The sequence below is a fragment of the Helianthus annuus genome, chromosome 3 (assembly GCF_002127325.2).
Source record: "Helianthus annuus cultivar XRQ/B chromosome 3, HanXRQr2.0-SUNRISE, whole genome shotgun sequence".
Classification (NCBI taxonomy): Eukaryota; Viridiplantae; Streptophyta; class Magnoliopsida; order Asterales; family Asteraceae; genus Helianthus; species Helianthus annuus.
Genome location: NC_035435.2, coordinates 74,860,175 through 74,878,916, shown reverse-complemented (window position 1 = coordinate 74,878,916; position 18,742 = coordinate 74,860,175). Strand labels below are relative to the sequence as shown.

General features: G+C 42.1%; 1 protein-coding gene across 1 annotated transcript; it reads left to right on the top strand.

Moving 5' to 3' along the window:
- Window positions 1-1,844: 1,844 nt before the first annotated feature.
- On the top strand, window positions 1,845-6,390 carry LOC110931497 (MATH and LRR domain-containing protein PFE0570w-like). The gene is made up of 3 exons (XM_022174889.1): window positions 1,845-1,859; window positions 5,140-5,322; window positions 5,392-6,390. Exons 1-3 carry the CDS (start codon window positions 1,845-1,847, stop codon window positions 6,388-6,390), a joined length of 1,197 nt encoding a protein of 398 aa, XP_022030581.1.
- Window positions 6,391-18,742: the final 12,352 nt, after the last annotated feature.

Genomic DNA, 18,742 nt, shown 5'->3' with positions numbered 1-18,742 from the left:
AGCCTTTCGCTTCCTAGACCCCCTTGGAGAACCAGAATCCTTTCCCTTCTTGTTTTGACCTTTCTTGCTATCCTAGTTGTCAGATGCCTGCTTCTTACCCTTGTCACCCTTTTTGTGCAGCTTTCCCTTTCGAATCTGCGACTCAGTCAATGTCGCTGCTAACTCGATCGCCTGACGGAGTGTGGTAGGGTTACTACCAGTAATGATGTCTTGTACCGAGTCAGGTAGGCCGTCGGTGTACCTTTCGATAGCCTTGTCGAGTGGGGCAACCATAGTTGGCCAAAGCAGACTCAACTCCTCAAACCTATCAGTATATGCCCGGTGCTCGCCACTGTATTGTTTTAAGTCATCAAACTCTTTCTCCAAAGCTCGCTGCTCATGACGAGGACAGAACTCCCTCATCATCAGTGCCCTAAGTTCAGCCCATGTCTGTGCTAGAGCAACTTCTGCACCACGGTCTCTCATTACCCCGTTCCACCATGTAAGGGCCCTCTTCTGAAACACACTCGAAGAAAACTCGACCTTGCGATTGTCAGGACACTACACATGACGAAAAGTATTCTCAATGCTCTCGAACCATTGAAGAAGCCCAGTTTCTCCCTCAGAACCACTAAACTTGAGTGGTTTAGCCGAGTTAAAATTCTTGAAATTGCATGGGGCATTGTTGTTGTTGTTGGCTTGGTTCCATTGAGCAAAGAGGTTTGGAAGTGCAGCAGCCATTTGCTGTGCAATAATTTCTGCCAGTTCGGCATTTGCTACCTGATTTTCGCGTCGAGGAGGCATTCTAAAAGAGGAAAACATGAAACGAAACGAGTGAGATGATTGGATGAAGAGAATGAGATGAAACAGAATCAACAAAAGCAAAGATGGTGGTTATGCATCGCTAAGCAAACAAGCGACACACAATGTCTAATCAAAGTAAATGGGTCAAAAATAATGTATCGTGAAGACATGTTCGCCTATAAGTGAACACTCACCCCAAGAGTTCCCAGGTAAGAGTGACTGGTCTGATTATGTGGATTTGTACGAACACTCTAGCCTTAGACAGAAAATTCAGGGTACAGGCATTCACTCTTCCAGTTTGCACGTGTTCACACTATTTAGAACCCAAAACTTTGACGAGATTTTTGAAAATTTAAAGAGGTTCAAAACCATATAACAGAGGGTTCAAAACCTAGTAATCAATCATCCTAGAACAGATGATTAATTTTCAAAGCGGATTCGGAATCGATGTTCTCGTTGTGGTTATCACCTAAGGATAGGTGAAGTGCATGTTTTAAAATCTAAACACAAGATAACTTGTGTTAGGGTCTTAGAAAGTTATAGTCTAGGTCAAAGCATTACTATTAACCTAATTCCCTATAACCATTGGCTCTGATACCAACTCTTCTGTCACACCCCGACCACGTGGGACAACCAAGTGTGGCGGAAACGTCGGGGAGTGTTGAGACAGAATTAATTGTTTCACAACCATGGAAATTAAAGTTACATTTTATTTATCAAACAAGCGTGTTACATTGTTTTTAAACAGGAAATAAAGAGTTTATAACATAATTAAACTAGTCTATCTTCGTTTTATGTCTCTAAGGCACAGGTCCGCCCTAGTGTCACAATCGTCATCCTAAGCGACAGCTCCTGAAAACACATGTGAAAGTAGGTACGTCAGCATAAAAATGCCCGTGAGATACATAGGTTTTGTGAAAATCGAATTCATGACTTATGTTTTGAGAAAATGTTTAGTCATGAACCTTGTAATTTGCTTTGTCTTGTAAATCTTTTGAAAAACGATAAGATCAGATGATATGTATAAATAAATGTAAGGTTAAATGATTAACTAAGTAAAAATGAGTTTGTATAAGGTAAGTTGTTTGTAAACCCAAGGTCTTGTGGAAAGCATGTTACTTGTGAAAAATGTATAAGTCCAAAACGAATGATTTAAGTAACGCTATGATATGTAATTTAATACAAGCACTTATATATAGGAAGTACCAGCGGCGTATCCACCATGTTTGTATTATACTACTCACATCTCGTTACTTAAGTCACTTAAACATACCACCATTGTATAAAGTCTATGTTTAAACCAGTTGTCAAAAGTCCTTGTATAAACCATATCAAATGTTAAAAGTCCAAAAGTAGTTCAGTAATGTCTAAAAAAGGTTATGTATTGTAAGTAATGTGTTGTTACATTAACCAAATGTAGAAATGTACAAAACAAAGTATTTTGAATATATCAAAATGTTATGTTTTGCAAAGTAAATGCATGTTACATTAATACAAACATTTATGTGGTAAGTTAACGCATACATTCAAGCCTTGAGACAGTTGGATAGCCCTAAGTCAAGGTTATCAAAAGAAATGTTTTTGGATTCAGTCATTCCTTACATCCAAACAAACCCGGGATGTCAGGAATGGGATTTGTCAAGCCCTATGGTACCACTACTTACTACCGAGCGGCGTAGCTAATGTTAATGAACGTATATAAGTCCTGTTTGTGCAAACCAAATGTTATAGCAAATGTGAAACATGTTATATGAAAACAATGTACTAAGTATGCTAAGTTAACATACAAAGCAGAAAAGTCGTGTAAATCAATGTGCTAGCATGCTACCAGTCAACATACATAGCAGAAATGTAAAGTAAAACAATGTACTAAGTATGCACACAATGGACATACATAGCATAGAATGTAGTGAAATCATGTACTATAACGTACTAATGAACATAACAAGCATATGATATGAAAGCATGAAAAGCATGAAAGTAACAAGTAGGCACATGTGTTTCTCCCCAAAACAGTTTGGAAAACAATAAAAGAGGGGACTATGTACTCACTTGAGATTGCTTTGAAGTCTTTGTGTAACAACGACACAATGCTAGAGATCACGGAATATCAACCGGCACCTAGTAGGTAGCTATGTTAATATAACGGACCTAAATCGGAGGATTGGATAGAATGAGGGTTTGTAAACCAAACGGGTATGGAGACTCGTGTAATATGGTTTAACAAAGCCCACATACTAAAATGAAACCTAACCTAAGTGCTTACGACCCATTACGACCCGTTTAGGTAACTTATGCTATTTTAACGCGTCGTTCGCGTAAAACGCGTTTGGAACGCCTAACTAGCCCTATGATAAGTAAAATATGCCTTAACATGTCTAATATTATTGCCAAATCAGTTTAGATACCAAAAGTTATGTTACATATGCTAAAAATAAATTTTGGCGTAAAAAGGGCATTTTGGTAATTTACCTAAGGCATATAAATTACCTATCACACAACTACTTAAACGAAGCGACCATAAGGTATAACCTCGAAAGATTATTCCCTATATACTATGGTCACCTAATGTGTTTGGTCAGATCCTAATGATCGACCAAATGGGTCTGGTTTGAGAGTGTAAGCGATTGTTTAGATCGCTTACCTTACGACCCTATATAAGCACTAAACTAAAAGTGACGAGCTAAGCATGTTAGAACTTGCTTAACTAAGTTTAGAAAACAGGTTTGGTATAAAAACAAACGGTTTTGATACCTACGAGTAGTTTGGTTAGAAAATACGCAAGAATGCGCATTTTGGCCGAAACTACGACTCGTCACCGAGCCTAGATAACGTGGTAATCAGTATGTATAGTCGCTATGGACTATAACCATCGTGATCACGCTCACGTTATGAAGTTCAAACGAACTTCGTGTTGGCCATAGGTTGGTCAACGTAGAAAGTCAAACATAGTTTGACTTTAGGACTAGAAAGCGATAAAAGAACAAAAGAACACTTACGAAGGGTCCCCGAAAGCTAATCTTGATCCAGGAGCTCAGGTATGAAGCAAAGGCCTCAACTTAGAGCTTTTAGATCAGATTTGTGGGTTTTACACCAAAATGGAGGGGGGGTATTTATAGGATATGCAAGACCGTTAGGATTGTTTCTTGAATATCGTGCCTCGATCTTACCCGTACACTTGTCGAAATGTTGTGGTGGCTTATTTTGCCCCCACCATAGGGATTTGACAAGTGGCATTGCCCTTTGGAGGTTTGAAAGGCTGTTACAAGTTGTTAAAAACATTGAATCTGGTATGGAAGACTGACGCGGGCCGTGTAAAGGATCACCCTGGGCTTACGCGGGCCGCCTGGGTATCCTGATCTGCAACCAACTTTCAGAAATGACAGTTTAGGTCCCTGTTGTGGTTTAAGGCCATTTCCGACATGTTTAGGGCCCGTTAACCATCTTTAAGGCCCTAAAATGATGCTTAAAAATTGTGGACATGAAACATGCTTAAAAATATGCCGGATGTCGGTTCGTTTGGTCGTACGATCGCGATGTTCGCTTAATTACGACGAAATGCGCATAAGCGCGAAAACGATCCAAAATGCGCGACGAATGGATTTTTCTCATGCCAAACACTAAGGCATAATATTAAGATGTTTACATAAATTTTTGGATGTCCGGATGTATTCAGAACGTAAGTTATGCGCGAAAGTGCAAACTTATGCACTTTTTGACACATTTAGTCCCTGAATGATCCAAAAGTTTATTTTAGCATACCGAACCCCTCAAAGCCTATTTCTAAGCTATGTAAAGGATATTTATGGTATGTTTAACTTATGGACATGTTCCGGAATGTCTGTTTTAGTACGAATCATCATACTTTCGCTGTTTGTCAAGTTTAGTCCCTGTAAGCAAATAAACTTATTTTTGTCATACCAAAGCCTTCAAAACTTATTTCTAAGTCATGTAAAGGTTATTTAAGGTATTTTAAGTATATGTTGATGTGCCGGAGTATTTTTCGCATTAAACTGAGTACGTTTACGCACCAGTTTGCGTATAATTCTCTAGAAAGCGATATAGAGTTTAAAATCGAACAAAAGTCAAAACATGGAAAATGTACAACATAAACAAACAAACATTGGGATCAAATAACATTGTTTTATTGATAACTGAACTGTTCACAATGATTTCAGGCACAAATGTTACACACCACCACAACAACAAACCTTATTCACATCTCAAGAAATATTCAAAACACCACCACTCACTCAAATTCAACTAACTCCTGGTTCTTCTGGGCACAAAGGTCTTCACATTCCTCCGGATAATCTTGAAGATATTGGAGATTTTGGTTTTGCAAATGATGAATAGGTGAAGAAGTTAGAAAAGAAGGTGGATGATGTGTTGAATGAAAACAAATTACTAGCTGTTGAAAACAAGAAAGTGTCTGATCGTGAAAAGATTCTTGAAATGCGTGTGAAGAGACTAGAGTCTGATAACAAGGCATTACAGAAGAAGATTGACACTGATCAAACAGAGATTGATTTCTTGAAAGTGAGAGTTGAAGAGTTGGAAGAAGATAAAAGTCGCTGAGATGAACAAAATAAATATTTTGAATTAAAGAACAAAGAACTTGAAGCGGAGAAAGCGTTTAGAGAGCATGAGTTCTACATGTTGAATAAAGTAGTCGAGAACATGCTTGGAAAGTCGATTGAGAAGAAATTTGAAGAAATTCAAGTGGAAGATCTTAGAGCTAAACGTCAAGCTGAGAGCGATGAGCAAATGAAAGATAAAGGCAAAGGTGTTGAAAGTAGTACAACAGTGACTGAAAGATCAATTGTTCCTTCCTTGGTCGTTGAAAATCCTGTACCATTGTCTGCTGTATCTGCTATCTTTGATGAGGATGCATTACTTGAAGATGATCCTGTTGAAGGTGACGATGTGGATGACGACGATGACGATGATGACAAGGAAGATGATGATGATGAGAAAGTCTTTTCTGCTAGCAGTCATGGTTCTGATAATGACGATGATGATGCTCAAGGTGGTATGGGAATTAAAATGACTGAACAGTCAAGTCAAAGAACTGTTGATGATTTTTTGAATAACAGTGTGAATGAAGAGACAGGGAGAGCTGAAGGAAAGGGGGAGCATGGTGATGATAAGAATGTAAAACATGTTGAAAAGTTAATTTTGAGATTAGACACTGATATGGAGGAAGGTGAACACAGACATACGTATACATTGGAAGAGATTAAGGAAATGACACGTATGGTGGATCCTGACTTCAAATTTGATTTTGAAGAGGAATTAAATGCGTTCGACATCAACCATCAACCAAAATACGAGTACAAGTATGTAGAGGATGCTGATATGTATGATAGGGTTGAGGTTGAAGATTGCACTGATGATGAGAGTATGAGTGAAGATACTTCTCAGTATCCTATACTGATGGAGTTCTTTACTGAAGAGAATAGAGACGAGTTGAGAAGGAAAGTGGCTGAGATCTTAAAAGACAAAAATTTCGATGGTACTCCTAAGGATATGCAGAAGGAAGAACGGCAGAAGTGGTTTAATGTTAGTCATGAAAGAAAATTCAAAAGGCCGTTGAAGTATTATTAGAGAGATCGAAGCATTTCACTTGGTGACATCATTAGCTGGGGTTTCCTGCCTCATGTTAATGCTTATGCGATCAGAAGGGAGTTTGGAGTGCAGTATTTTGAACGTCTATATGATATAATGTCATTACCATGGTGGGATGTTGAGGAGCTATCGAAAGTTAGAACTTTAGGGTATCTCGTTCGAAAGAATGATGTTGCAATGTGGGGATACATAAAGTTTGAATCGTTGAAAGATTTCCGACACTGGAAGCCGCATTACCCTAAGAGAGTGCAAAGGGTAGATCCAGTTACAGGGGTTGTAGAAACTATTCTTAACGTTAAAAAGCCGAAGACGATGAAGAATATACCAGTGCCAAAGATGGAGCAGGATTTCTATAAAGGCTTTTTGGGATCGGTATACAGTTGTATTTCGACTGAGGCTGTCATCACTTATCGAGCTGGAAGTGAGATAAGAGTGATACATGTTTATGACCCGATGTGGTTAGTTAATTGCTCGGCCAAGGATATTGAATGTCTATTCATAAACAAGATCCATTTTCAGTCTGAGGATCGTGAACAAGTGATGCAGTTTCAACAAGTTGTATCTATTTGTTTTCAGAAAGGCATTAATTCTGAAAATAAATGGAATTCTAAATGGTGGTCACTTGAAGAGAAGGAAAGAAAGAAAGCTGAACGTGATCGCAAGAAGCTAGAAGCGAACAGAGGAAAATGGATGAAGCAACAGGCCGAAGAGGATAAGAGAAAGAAGAAAGATTATGACAGAGTGAGGAACTTGCTTAGGAGGAAGCCTAAGCAGCGTGAAGAAACATTCAAGTCACTCTGAAGACCCGAAGACAAGACTGAAGACTGCGGCTGTTTCCAAGGGGGGAGTTTGTTGATGCACGAATGTCTAAAGCCTGCGTCTTAGCCTTAGTCAAGCTTGTATAGGGTCTAGGGTTCATATATGTGAATTATGTATTGTATAGGGGCTGTTTTGTAAGTTTTGTGATGTTAAGTCTTGATTCTGCTCGAAATGACATTATGTCATTTGGAGCGAAATCACAACTTAGTGATTCCGCCCGAAATGACACAATGTCATTAGGAGCGGAATCAGCCCCCTATATATAGTAGTTGTTGTTTTCTCATTTGTAACTGAATGTCGAATGTGTAGCCGAACTGCTGCTGAATTTTTCTGATCAGTATTAATGAGAAAACGTGTTTAAAGTGATCTGCATTCTATTTCTACTCCATTCTCTTTGATTCAAGCTGTTTGTCTATTTCCGCTGCATAAACAATGGTGTTCGTGCTCTGATTGACTCATTCGATCGTCAATAACGATCCTACAGGGTTGTTTTTGTGACACCCCAGGAAAATCAGTAAACAATACAGTTTACCTAGCTTCCTCAGTGAGTGCATACCAAATTTCGGGACGAAATTTCCAATTAGTTGGGGATAATGTGACAACTCGAACTTTAGACTCACTTTGATGTAACGTTACGTACCTATATGACACTTTGAGTTAATGAATGTTACGATGTTACGTACTTATGTGAACTTGATTATAACTGAATGAATGTTGTGTTATGTGCATTGCGTATATTATGTGTACATGTATGTATTGAACCGCACAACACTAGACCACTTGAACCACACAAGCTCACATCACCCGCACAAGGCCTTTGGGCCGTTTAGTTTGTTTTCGGGACTCATGGGCAGCCCGGTATGGGGGTTCGGCCCACTTGTTTTGCACGCAAACAAGCATCCACTTAGGGGTTTTGTTCTTTCACTTGTTACAATTCCCCCACACACACAAACCCTAGATTTCTTATCTCTCTCTCTCTCACGTAAACCCGGCGGCAAAGGCACAAGGTGACCGGCGACCACCTTCTAGTTCGGGTCATCCCTTTCCTTCTCTCAATCCGGTTAGTGATCATGTTGTCATTTGTATGTTATTGATTGTATTGTATGATGATATTCTTGTGATTTGGATTGTATGAGAATGATATAAAAACCGATTGGATGTTATAGGTTATCATAATCAATCTGTTCGTATGATACTTGTGATCGGATGAAAGTATTTGACAATATGCGTATGTAATCGGCTGCCATGATATATGTTCTAAGATCATAGTCATGCGATAGTGTTCTAGCCAAATTAGATATGATGTTTGATTGTTGTGATGCTCATAAACCGACTTCATGTTGTTAAATCAGTATGTTTATTCAAGGTTTTTGATATGTTGTTCATGAGTGTGACTATTAGAGTTCATATGAATTGAGATGAAACTGCCCTGTTTAATCGATATTTTGGTTTGTGGATTGGTGTTAATTGATAATTGTTGTATAAGGAAACTACATATGATTTGTAACTGATAGCTTAAATCTCGGATAATTAAACTGATCGCACAAGGCATCTTGTTTGCACAAGATGTCCACACGTACAAGTAGATCAGTCGCACAACTGATCTGGTCGCACAAGCCAATCTGATAGCACAAGGTTGAACGCACAAGAGTATTGCCTGATCGCACAACACCTTGAGGATCGCACAAGCTAGTGTGGATCGCACAAGGTGTTGGGCCACACACATGTTAGATATTGTTAAGGCTGTTAGGCCGGACAGCCCAAATGTCCAGTCGCACAAGCCCAAAGTCAGACCGCACAACCCACATAAATCGCACAAGGCGGCTGGATCGTACAAGCCCACACCGATCGCACAAACTAAGTGGATTGGGCTGGTCATTAAGTTGGGAATGGGCTGGTTTGGAACGCACAGCCCAACCTCTAATCGCACTATCCAATTTGGATCGCACAAGGCTTTAGTTGGGCCGAGACCTTTATGTTGGACTTCTTTAATTGGGCCGTATATGTTGAACTGTTTACTTATATGTTGGGCCGATTAAATTGGGCTAATGGTTTAATCGCACATGTATGATTCCATTATACTCTTGACTGTTTACGTGCATACATGTTTGCTATGATGTATACGTGCATTACTTGAACCGAACCTGACTTGTATGGTAACCCTGTTAGGACGTGGTTGACCACCTTAGTTCAGGAGTCTTTTATTTGTGTATCTGCCGAGCAAACCAAGGTGAGTTCACACAGCCAAGGCATGGGATTCCTGGGTTGGGAATTGGGTTGGAATGTTTGTTATGGAATGATTACTCGTACTTACGCAATCACTAGACTATTGACCATCGTCCTCAGGATAGTCAGGACACTTACGTAAATCCTGCGTAAACTAGTATCTGCCATTGTCTCCCGGGTCGGGAGGACACTTACGTAAATCCTGCGTAACCTAATACCCACTACTGTCTTCCGGGTCGGAAGGACACTTACGTAAATCCTGCGTAAACCCCACACGTACCACTGTCCTCGGGGAAGGGCACTCACGTAAATCCTGCGTGACCTTGTACGTATTCCTGTTCTCGGTTTAGGAAGAACACATGGTTGCAAATAGTCTAGTAAGTACCATAATGGGAAGTCCCCGTTAGTAAAGATAAATGTGGGAATCCCCCACTAGTAATATATATACGAGGCTTGGGAAGCCCCATTAGATGAACTTACGCATTACTGTTTTGAACTTACTTTCTGTGAACTCGCTCAACTAGTTGTTGATTATCTGCTGCATGCCTTGCAGGACCTTAGGTACATTCTGGGAGCTTGCACTGGGAGGAGCAGGTCGTTGTGGGCATATGGATCGTGATTACTTATGTCATTACATACATTAATACTTATGATTGGGTTTTTACATTAATGCTTCCGCTATACTTAATTATGTGGGTTTGATAAACACCTATCGTATTGTTGGATAATTATTATTATTTATTTACATGTTCAATATGATTGGTGGCTTGATCCTGGTCAGTCACGCTTCCAAGCGGTGATACTCCGCAGGTGGATTTTGGGGGTGTGACAGATTGGTATCAGAGCCATTGGTTATAGAGAACTAGGTTTTAATATGGAAAACGTTTTATTAAAACCAGACTATAACCAGAACAGTGCTCTCAACGATCCACAACGACGCTTCGCTCCACGTGTAAGACTCGACATCCTAGGTAATAAGGTTTATGATTATTGCCTGCTTGCTAGAACTATATAGAACTTTGCTCGCATTACACTTAGATACACATGATACTATTACATGAGAATACCTACGTGCTTACACTTTTCTGTCATCGCCCTACTCGCGAACCATACTCACTTACGCTACTTTTACAATGAAGATCATGTCTCGACGAATCAACATGACACAAGCCCAGCTAGAGGCTCTCGTTCCAGCTCAAGTTGCTGCGGCACTTGCAGCTGCTCAAGCAGGTAGTATATCCTGTAGTCATAACTTACGCTAGGATCTTTAGATCCTACATTCCTAAACTGGCCTTTGTGTTTAAACTTTGCCCTATTCGTACACAATAGGTCAACCAGCGCAGCAAGTTTGCACCTTTAAGAACTTCATGGACTGTCGTCCAAGTACCTTCAGCGGCACAGAGGGGGCAGTGGGACTCCTCCACTGGTTTGAAAAGCTCGAGTCTGTGTTCGAGATGTGTGAATGCCCTGAGGCTCGCAGGGTGAAGTACGCCACTGGCACGTTAGAAGGAATAGCACTAACTTGGTGGAACGCCCAAGTTCAGATCTTAGGGTTGGCAGCTGCTAACGCCATACCCTGGAACGACTTCAAGGAACTCATCAAGCGTGAGTACTGCACGCGTGACGACATTCACAAGCTGGAAAATGAGTTTTATCATTTGAAGATGACGGGGTCAGAGATAGAAGCATACACGAAGCGATCGAATGAACTGGCTATTTTGTGTCCTACCATGGTAGACCCTCCGATCAAGCGCATCGAGTTATACCTCAAGGGTCTAGCCTCAGAAATTCAGAGCCACGTTACGTCGGCTAACCTCGATAACATCCAAGACATTCAGCGTCTTGCTCATCGCCTCACGGATCAGGCGGTGGATCAAAACAAGTTACCCAAACGCATCAGTGCTACCACTTCAGCCGCTACTCCCACTACACCCAGTGACAACAAAAGAAAGTGGGATGGGGATTCTAGCAAAGGTTCAGCATCCGTTCAATCCCAAGCTCAGCAGCAGAAGACTGATCACTACCAGAGTCCTGGTCAGCAATCCTCTGGTGGTCATAGACAGAGAAGGTATCAAGGGTTTCACCCTAAGTGTCACAACTGCAACAGGCATCACAGCGGCCAGTGCAACAAGGGTCGTTGTCAAAGATGTCTCAAGATGGGTCACGAGGCCAAAGATTGTAGGAGCCCACGGCCTGCAAATCAGAACCAACAACCGCAACAACCAGCTCCACAGAACCCGCAGCAGCAACAGCAGCAGCCACAGCGTGGAAACCGGGGATGTTTCCAGTGTGGGGCTGAAGGTCATTTCAAACGCGATTGTCCTCAGTTGAACCAGAATCGCAACAACAATAACCAGGGCAACGGGAACAACAACAACGGTGGGAACAACAACAATAATGGCAACGAGGCTAGGGGACGCGCTTTTGTGCTAGGTCGAGGTGACGCAGTGAACGATCCCAATGTGGTTATGGGTAAGTTTCTCCTCGACAATATTTACGTTACTGTTTTGTTTGATTCGGGTGCGGATACAAGCTATATGTCTGTGAAAATGTGTCAACTGCTAAAACGTGCACCAACACTTTTACCCACCAAACATGTAGTAGAGTTAGCTAACGGTAAAAGTCTAGAAGCCACGCACGTAGTTCAGGGTTGTAATCTTATCCTAGCTGGTCAAGCTTTCTCTATCGATCTCATTCCCATAGTTTTGGGTAGTTTCGACGTTGTGATTGGGATGGATTGGTTGTCCCAACATCAGGCAGAGATCTTATGCAGCGAGAAGATTATTCGCATTCCACGTTCTGGTCAAGAACCTCTCGAAGTCCAAGGCGACAAGAGTGGTGCTGTGGTTGGCATCATCTCTTTCTTGAAGGCTCAGAAATGTTTGCGGAAGGGTCACACCGCAATCTTGGCACTCGTTACAGACGCATCAGCAAAGGAAAAGAAATTGGAGGATATTCCAGTTGTACGCGACTACCCTCAGGTGTTTCCTGAAGACTTACCTGGCTTACCGCCTCATCGTCAGGTCGAATTTCAAATCGAGCTCGCTCCAGGAGCAGCACCCATAGCCCGCGCACCATATCGTCTAGCTCCATCAGAATTGGAGGAACTGTCAAAGCAGCTACAAGAGCTCTTGGAAAAGGGCTTCATTCGTCCAAGCTCTTCGCCTTGGGGAGCTCCAGTACTATTTGTGAAAAAGAAAGACGGTACGTTCAGAATGTGCATCGACTACCGTGAACTCAACAAGGTGACGGTGAAGAACCGTTATCCTCTTCCGCGCATCAACGACTTATTCGACCAGTTGCAAGGGTCGTGTTACTATTCGAAGATAGACCTAAGATCAGGTTATCATCAGCTGAGAGTCCGGGAGGAGGACGTCTCCAAGACAACATTCAGAACTCGATACGGCCACTACGAGTTTCTTGTCATGCCGTTCGGATTAACGAACGCGCCTGCCGTATTTATGGACCTTATGAACAGGGTGTGCAAACCCTATCTAGACAAGTTCGTCATTGTCTTCATCGACGACATTCTGATTTACTCCAAGAGTCAGGAGGAACACGAGCAGCATCTACGCCTTATTTTGGAACTCCTACGGAAGGAACAGCTGTACGCTAAGTTTTCGAAATGTGACTTCTGGCTTCGTGAAGTCCACTTCTTAGGCCATGTAGTGAACGAGGATGGGATCCATGTCGATCCATCCAAGGTAGACTCGATCAGGAACTGGCCTGCACCACGAACGCCAACGGAAATACGCCAATTCTTGGGTTTGGCGGGTTACTACAGACGGTTTATCAAGGATTTCTCAAAGATTGCTCAGCCGCTTACGTTACTGACACAGAAGGGTGTCACCTACCGTTGGGGAGATCCCCAGGAGACTGCTTTTCAGCACTTAAAGGATAGGCTTTGCAGTGCACCTATCCTCTCTCTGCCAGAGGGCACAGATGACTTTGTGGTTTATTGTGATGCATCCATTCGGGGACTTGGATGTGTGTTAATGCAGCGCGACAAAGTTATTGCTTACGCTTCACGCCAACTTAAGATTCATGAACGGAACTACACGACGCACGACTTAGAGCTGGGAGCTGTTGTTTTCGCGCTTAAGATATGGCGACACTACCTGTACGGTACCAGGTGCACGATTTACACCGATCACAGGAGTCTCGAGCATATCCTTAAGCAGAAGGATTTGAACATGCGTCAACGGCGATGGGTTGAGTTACTGAACGATTACGAATGCGCTATCAAGTACCATCCAGGCAAGGCCAATGTTGTGGCTGATGCCCTCAGCCGGAAAGACACTCTACCACGGCGCGTGCGAGCGCTACAGCTTATGATTCAGTCTAGTCTTCCAACACAGATACGAAATGCTCAGGTAGAAGCATTGAAACCCGAAAATGTCAAAGCTGAAGCCTTACGCGGCTCACGACAACGAATGGAACAGAAGGCAGACGGCGCCTACTATGTAACGGGGCGTATTTGGGTCCCACTTTATGGCGGTCTACGCGAACTTGTGATGGACGAAGCACACAAGTCTCGCTACTCGGTACACCCAGGGTCGGATAAGATGTACCACGACCTCAGGACTACGTATTGGTGGCCTAGCATGAAGGCTCACATCGCTACATACGTTGGAAAGTGCTTGACCTGTGCGAGAGTCAAGGTCGAATATCAGAAACCAGCTGGCCTACTTCAGCAGCCTAAGATACCTCAATGGAAATGGGAAGAAATTTCCATGGATTTCGTCACAGGCCTACCTAGATCCCAGCGGAGGAATGATACCATATGGGTGATCGTGGATCGACTCACCAAGTCTGCACACTTCCTACCTATAAAGGAAACGGACAAGTTCTCCACTCTCGCAGACGTTTATCTTAAAGAAGTTGTTTCGAGGCACGGGGTGCCCACCTCCATCATTTCGGATCGCGATGCACGATTCACGTCAGAGCTATGGCAAGCGATGCATAAATCTTTCGGCTCACGATTAGACATGAGCACAGCATATCATCCTCAGACGGATGGGCAGTCTGAGCGAACGATCCAAACTCTAGAAGATATGCTTCGGGCATGCGTTATAGATTTCGGCAACGGCTGGGAAAAACACCTCCCTTTGGTGGAGTTCTCGTATAATAACAGTTATCACACCAGCATTCAAGCCGCTCCATTCGAGGCATTGTACGGGCGTAAATGCCGGTCACCTCTCTGTTGGGCAGAGGTGGGGGATAGTCAGATCACGGGTCCGGAGATTGTTGTGGACGCCACGGAAAAGATAGCACAAATACGACAACGCATGGCGGCAGCACGCGACCGTCAGAAAGCCTATGCGGATAAGCGTAGAAAGCCTTTGGAATTTCAGGTCGGGGACCGGGTTTTACTTAAAGTCTCACCCTGGAAGGGTGTGGTTCGTTTTGGCAAACGGGGCAAACTAAATCCGCGGTACGTTGGACCGTTCGAAATTATTGAGAAAATCGGCAAAGTAGCCTACAAGTTGAACCTACCAGCTGAACTCGGGGCAGTTCACAATGTATTTCATGTGTCGAACCTAAAGAAGTGCCTATCAGATGAAACCCTTATCATTCCTTTCAAAGAACTCACTATCGATGAGCGGTTGCAGTTCGTCGAGGAACCAGTTGAAATCACGGACCGGGATGTGAAGGTCCTCAAAAACAAGAGAATCCCTCTTGTTCGAGTACGTTGGAACTCCAAACGTGGCCCAGAGTACACCTGGGAACGCGAAGACAGGATGACAGAAAAGTACCCCCAATTGTTCGCGAACAGTACAACCACTGCTGAGGCTGAAGCTACTACTTCGGAATTTCGGGACGAAATTCCAGATCAACGGGGGGAGGATGTGACACCCCAGGAAAATCAGTGAACAATACAGTTTACCTAGCTTCCTCAGTGAGTGCATACCAAATATCGGGACGAAATTTCCAATTAGTTGGGGATAATGTGACAACTCGAACTTTAGACTCACTTTGATGTAACGTTACGTACCTATATGACACTTTGAGTTAATGAATGTTACGATGTTACGTACTTATGTGAACTTGATTATAATTGAATGAATGTTGTGTTATGTGCATTGCGTATATTATGTGTACATGTATGTATTGAACCGCACAACACTAGACCACTTGAACCACACAAGCTCACATCACCCGCACAAGGCCTTTGGGCCGTTTAGTTTGTTTTCGGGACTCATGGGCAGCCCGGTATGGGGGTTCGGCCCACTTGTTTTGCACGCAAACAAGCATCTACTTAGGGGTTTTGTTCTTTCACTTGTTACAATTCCCACACACACACAAACCCTAGATTTCTTATCTCTCTCTCTCTCTCACGTAAACCCGGCGGCAAAGGCACAAGGTGACCGGCGACCACCTTCTAGTTCGGGTCATCCCTTTCCTTCTCTCAATCCGGTTAGTGATCATGTTGTCATTTGTATGTTATTGATTGTATTGTATGATGATATTCTTGTGATTTGGATTGTATGAGAATGATATAAAAACCGATTGGATGTTATAGGTTATCATAATCAATCTGTTCGTATGATACTTGTGATCGGATGAAAGTATTTGACAATATGCGTATGTAATCGGCTGCCATGATATATGTTCTAAGATCATAGTCATGCGATAGTGTTCTAGCCAAATTAGATATGATGTTTGATTGTTGTGATGCTCATAAACCGGCTTCATGTTGTTAAATCAGTATGTTTATTCAAGGTTTTTGATATGTTGTTCATGAGTGTGACTATTAGAGTTCATATGAATTGAGATGAAACTGCCCTGTTTAATCGATATTTTGGTTTGTGGATTGGTGTTAATTGATAATTGTTGTATAAGGAAACTACATATGATTTGTAATAGATAGCTTAAATCTCGGATAATTAAACTGATCGCACAAGGCATCTTGTTCGCACAAGATGTCCACACGTACAAGTAGATCAGTCGCACAACTGATCTGGTCGCACAAGCCAATCTGATAGCACAAGGTTGAACGCACAAGAGTATTGCCTGATCGCACAACACCTTGAGGATCGCACAAGCTAGTGTGGATCGCACAAGGTGTTGGGCCACACACATGTTAGATATTGTTAAGGCTGTTGGGCCGGACAGCCCAAATGTCCAGTCGCACAAGCCCAAAGTCAGACCGCACAACACACATAAATCGCACAAGGCGGCTGGATCGTACAAGCCCACACCGATCGCACAAACTAAGTGGATTGGGCCGGTCATTAAGTTGGGAATGGGCTGGTTTGGAACGCACAGCCCAACCTCTAATCGCACTATCCAATTCGGATCGCACAAGGAATTAGTTGGGCCGAGACCTTTATGTTGGACTTCTTTAATTGGGCCGTATATGTTGAACTGTTTACTTATATGTTGGGCCGATTAAATTGGGCTAATGATTTAATCGCACATGTATGATTCCATTATACTCTTGACTGTTTACGTGCATACATGTTTGCTATGATGTATACGTGCATTACTTGAACCGAACCTGACTTGTATGGTAACCCTGTTAGGACGTGGTTGACCACCTTAGTTCAGGAGTCTTTTATTTGTGTATCTGCCGAGCAAACCAATGTGAGTTCACACAGCCAAGGCATGGGATTCCTGGGTTGGGAATTGGGTTGGAATGTTTGTTATGGAATGATTACTCGTACTTACGCAATCACTAGACTATAGACCATCGTCCTCAGGATAGTCAGGACACTTACGTAAATCCTGCGTAAACTAGTATCTGCCGTTGTCTCCCGGGTCGGGAGGACACTTACGTAAATCCTGCGTAACCTAATACCCACTACTGTCTTCCAGGTCGGAAGGACACTTACGTAAATCCTGCGTAAACCCCACACGTACAACTGTCCTGGGGGAAGGGCACTCACGTAAATCCTGCATGACCTTGTACGTATTCCTGTTCTCGGTTTAAGAAGAACACATGGTTGCAAATAGTCTAGTAAGTACCATAATGGGAAGTCCCCGTTAGTAAAGATAAATGTGGGAATCCCCCACTAGTAATATATATTCGAGGCTTGGGAAGCCCCATTAGATGAACTTACGCATTACTGTTTTGAACTTACTTTCTGTGAACTCGCTCAACTAGTTGTTGATTATCTGCTGCATGCCTTGCAGGACCTTAGGTACATTCTGGGAGCTTGCACAGGGAGGAGCAGGTCGTTGTGGGCATATGGATCGTGATTACTTATGTCATTACATACATTAATACTTATGATTGGGTTTTTACATTAATGCTTCCGCTACACTTAATTATGTGGGTTTGATAAACACCTATCGTATTGTTGGATAATTATTATTATTTATTTACATGTTCAATATGATTGGTGGCTTGATCGGTCAGTCACGCTTCCAAGCGGTGATACTCCGCAGGTGGATTTTGGGGGTGTGACAGTTTTGCTCTTAATATTAAAAAGAATCTTAAAGGTAAAACCTAGCCTACCTGTCATTTCAGACACGACCAAGATGGTAAAACCTATTCAAAAGATTCAAATTCTTGTTAACATATGAAAGCATGTTAACATTTTCGACAAACTGTGATATGATAAAATCACATAGGTCATCTTTAAATTGGGATATTTCAATTTTCCCTTATTTATATAGCCATCCCTTAAGGATGAAGTGCCTATGGGCTATAATTAACGTCCCGTGGGGCAAAATACAGCTGTAGTCTTTGACTCTTTGTCAAGAAAAAGGTAATGAAATATGTTCAAACGTAAATGCCTCGATTCTCCGAAATCATGGCTTATAAATTTAAAAAAAATTGTCTTTGTGATTAGGCCTTTTGCGCCACTTTAATATCCTTAATGTTTTATAACTAGGATAAACTATAATGAAAATACTACTTAAATATAACTAACAAATTAACTAATATGGTTTGTATTACCATGGTTGATGAATCGTCAAAAATGATGATTCCATAATAACCTCTAAATAAATCATTGTTAATATTCATGTAGCAATCAAGCTACATGGCTGGATCAAAGGAAGTCAACAGCCACCCGAGGGAGAATAATGATGCTACTAGAGTTAATATAACTGGTGAGGAACTGCAGGCATTGATAGATAATGTTGTTACCCGAGCTCTTGACAGACAGTATAATGAGTCAAGTGGTGCACACTCTAAGACTCCATCTGTGGCTCGTAGTAACCCCCCTTCTAAATCACATGATTCAAAGAAGGACGATGTTCATAACTCGTCAAATCAGAGGAGTGTTTCGCCTAGACAGGTTGTGCTTAATCAAGAACCACATGTTAAAACCTGTTC

Coding starts and splice junctions, on each gene's coding strand:
- LOC110931497 (XM_022174889.1), top strand. Junction 5,323..5,391: donor CAGAGATTGATTTCTTGAAA/GTGAGAGTTGAA, acceptor TTTGAATTAAAG/AACAAAGAACTTGAAGCGGA.